The 3,345-nt window shown below is 37.6% G+C and overlaps 1 protein-coding gene across 2 annotated transcripts in view; it reads left to right on the top strand.

Moving 5' to 3' along the window:
• The window catches only part of LOC106875822 (protocadherin gamma-A9), a 29,678-nt gene that overhangs the window by 11,303 nt on the left and 15,030 nt on the right, over positions 1-3,345 (top strand). The window contains exon 2 of one of the 2 annotated variants that reach the window (XM_014924106.2): positions 3,233-3,296. The exons of the other annotated variant lie outside the window; for it this stretch is intronic. Within the exon in view, the coding sequence (XP_014779592.1) occupies positions 3,233-3,286 (54 nt within the window). The 3' untranslated portion in view covers positions 3,287-3,296. The remainder of the gene's footprint in view (positions 1-3,232; positions 3,297-3,345) is intronic. 2 annotated transcript variants of the gene reach the window in all.

Here is a 3,345-nt window from a genome sequence, read left to right as displayed (position 1 = left end):
ATATATACCTATCCATATCAATATGCCTACATAAGTATCTATATGCGTGGAGGTGCAATGGCCCAGTGGTTAGGTTAGTGGACTCGCAGCTGTAGGATTGCGGTTTCGATTCCTGGGTCGGGTGTTATGAGTGTTTATTGAGAGAAAACACCTAAAGCTCCACGAGGCTGCAGCAAGTGTTCAAGGTGCCACACAGTGGGACTGAACCTGGAACCATGTGGTTGGGAGGCAAACTCCTTACCACCAAGCCATGTCTCCACAATGTACATACACAAAAGTGGACCCTTCACTCTAATATGTCTGTTTTGGGTTCAAACCTGCTATTTGGCTCACTCCTTCTCTCCTTGTTATCCTTCCATAACGCTTCTGTCAACTGGAGTATTTTGCTGCTGTAGTTTATATATATGTGTGTATATATGTATGCATAAATGGATGCATGTGTTTGTATGTATGAATGTGTATATTTGAATATGGAACACACCTTGAGTAACAAAAGGTATCTAACTGATTCAGGTGTGAATGGCAACTACACAACTGGACTAACTGGTTCGTTTATTGATTGATAAAATGATTAATGAAGAAATTGATTAATTAATTGGTTAATTGGTTGACTAGTTGATTAATAATAGTAATGATAATAAGAAAATAATAATAATAATAATAATAATAATAATAATAATTATTATTATTATTATTATGATGATGATGATGATGAATGTCCTGATGCAGTCCCAGACAGTGGCTCTCATGGCTTCTGATCTTAACTGATTGGAAATGTTTTCATGTACATTGTTTTGCCTTGATGTAAAAGATGGGACTACAGCAAATATTCTGCTCAATACCACGGACCTTAACCAGTTGTTTGACCTTAACCAGTTGAGCATGTCCCTTGGTGGCTGACGATATGTGCATCTCTGATCACGAGCAGAAGTAGTGGGGGAGTATCATAGCCATGTGTTGAGAGAAAACATGGGTATTTCATTCAACATCTTTAAACAATCCTTATTCGGGGACTCTTTGAGCCAGATGGGCCTCATCTGCAAGGTCATGCACTGTTTATCTTGATATGAGATCACCATGATGTGCACATATGGTTGTAATGCATGTACCTGGTGTACCCTTATCAGACGGGTAGTTATGGTGGGTATCCTGGGCTTCGTATATTTTACCTTAGTGTCACTTTGATGGCATGCACAGCTCTCTCACTTAATAATGATAATGATCACCAGCCAGTACACAAAGAATACACGTGATACCATGACGACTAAGCAAAAGTTGTTTATTGGGAGTTATGTGTCAAATATGGTCCTGAAAGAGCAAGCTACTTGTATGAGCACAAACCAGAAAGTGTTCTAAAAATGATCATGCCAAGATATTTTTGGGGACCTTATAGTACAATGTGAACATGAAATTAAACATTGCAAACTAGATCTTATGGTAATTAACAAAGCCAACAGGCAGTGTTTGATTCTAGATGTGGCTTATCCAGCTTGGGAGATAGAATATTTCTGGGGAATGAAAAAGGTTGAGATGGTCCCAGTTGTTGGGGTGCTAGGTACTGTGAGCACCAGAATTGTAAACTATTTTTTTTAAATATCAGCCACAACATTGCAGGAACCAACACTCATTGGAACTGTTAGAATTCTTAGAAAAGTGTTTAATAATTAGAGCTTCCACTTCAGTCCATTATTTATACATTATACAACCAGCAACAAATGATCTGGAACTTGTTTTTCTTATTGGTAAAAACACTCACATATATATTTGTGTGAGTGTGTATGTGCATGTATATGTGTGCGTGTGTGTGTATGTTCTTTTATTCTCTTATTTGTTTCAGTCATTTGACTGTGGCCATGCTGGAGCACCGCCTTTAGTTGAGCAAATCGACCCCAGGACTTATTCTATAAACATTTCTATCAGTTTGTTTACATACATATCGACTGCCCTATCTGTCTGTCTGTCTGTCTGTCTACCTATCTGTCTATCTATCAATCTTTCTATCTATCTATCTATCTATCTTTCTATCTGTCTGTCTGTCTGTCTGTCTGTCTCATCTGTCTATCTATCCATTTCTCTGTGTGTGCACACTCACACATGTGGGTGTGTGTGTAATGCATGCATACAATTATATGTTTAGCTCTACACTCCTCCCCGCTTTATATATATTTAGATATCAGCCTCTGTGCATATTCTATAGATTCATTCCCCTGTAAGATCGCCATGGTAACATTGGAGATGTCAATTCAAATAATCTGACATCGATGGATTCTGTCCAGATTGCTGCAGGGATTGAAACCTTCACCCTGCTGTGATGTTTTGTCACTGTAACCTTAGGCAAGACACTTAACTTCCCACTCTCCATTTTCCCCAAGCTTTCTATCTAATTAAGACAACACACTAAAGACTTTTCCCATTTTCTCATTCCTGCATCCCTCCATCACACATCTACAATTGAGGATGGGGGCATGTATGTGTATTTAAATGTTTCTATGTATCTTCTTATAAAGCTGGAACTGGTTTCTAACAAAGATACAAAGTTCCATCGCTGGAATGTAAATTACAAAAACGAATTCATATTTCAAACTTGAGAAAAGTCTTGCATATTTTTATTGTTCCACTTACAGATTGTATTTGTAATGTGTAAGGGAGTTGATTGCTTTTTCTTAAAACTCCAGCTTATCCAGATCATCACTCAGGCATTTACTCTCAAACCCAAGCGCTCCAATTTTTATTGGCATCAATATTAATTTATAATCTGGATACAGAAGCTGGGGGTTTCGAAGCAGTTGTCCATAATTATTCTCTTTCTCTTTGATTTTCAAAGAGATATTCACATCATCAGGTCAGCTGACCTCTAAGATGGTACATGATTTTTCTTCTTGGTCCCAAACAACAATATCTGGCCTGTTATGCTTGAATTGAGTCGTAGAATTTTGGTGAGTCTCTTTTAATCTTTTGAATGACCCATATTGTAGATGTGATCTAGAATGTTGATGCATGAGTGTAACAACAGTAAGAGCCCACATTGAGGCCATAATACTCCAGTAGAGATCTTTTGGGAGCTTCAGAGAGGGTCAGCAAATGAGTAAAGGATTTTTGTGTGTGGTAGTCGTAGTAGTAGTAGTAGTAGTAGTAGTAGTAGTAGTAGTAGTAGTAGTAGTAGAAGTTCACTGATTAACTCAAAATATTTTAATTGTTCCCTTTTGCTTATTTTTTCCATTTAATCTTCCAGAGAGGAAGGGCTGCACCAATGGCCTGTGGAGGGCCTTCAGGAGTAAAGGTGTAGCAAGGCTGGGGTGAGTTTTCTTTAATAATAATAATAATAATAATAATAATAATAATAAT

The sequence above is a fragment of the Octopus bimaculoides genome, chromosome 14 (genome assembly GCF_001194135.2).
Source record: "Octopus bimaculoides isolate UCB-OBI-ISO-001 chromosome 14, ASM119413v2, whole genome shotgun sequence".
NCBI lineage: Eukaryota > Metazoa > Mollusca > Cephalopoda > Octopoda > Octopodidae > Octopus > Octopus bimaculoides.
This window is presented reverse-complemented; position numbering and strand designations above follow the sequence as displayed.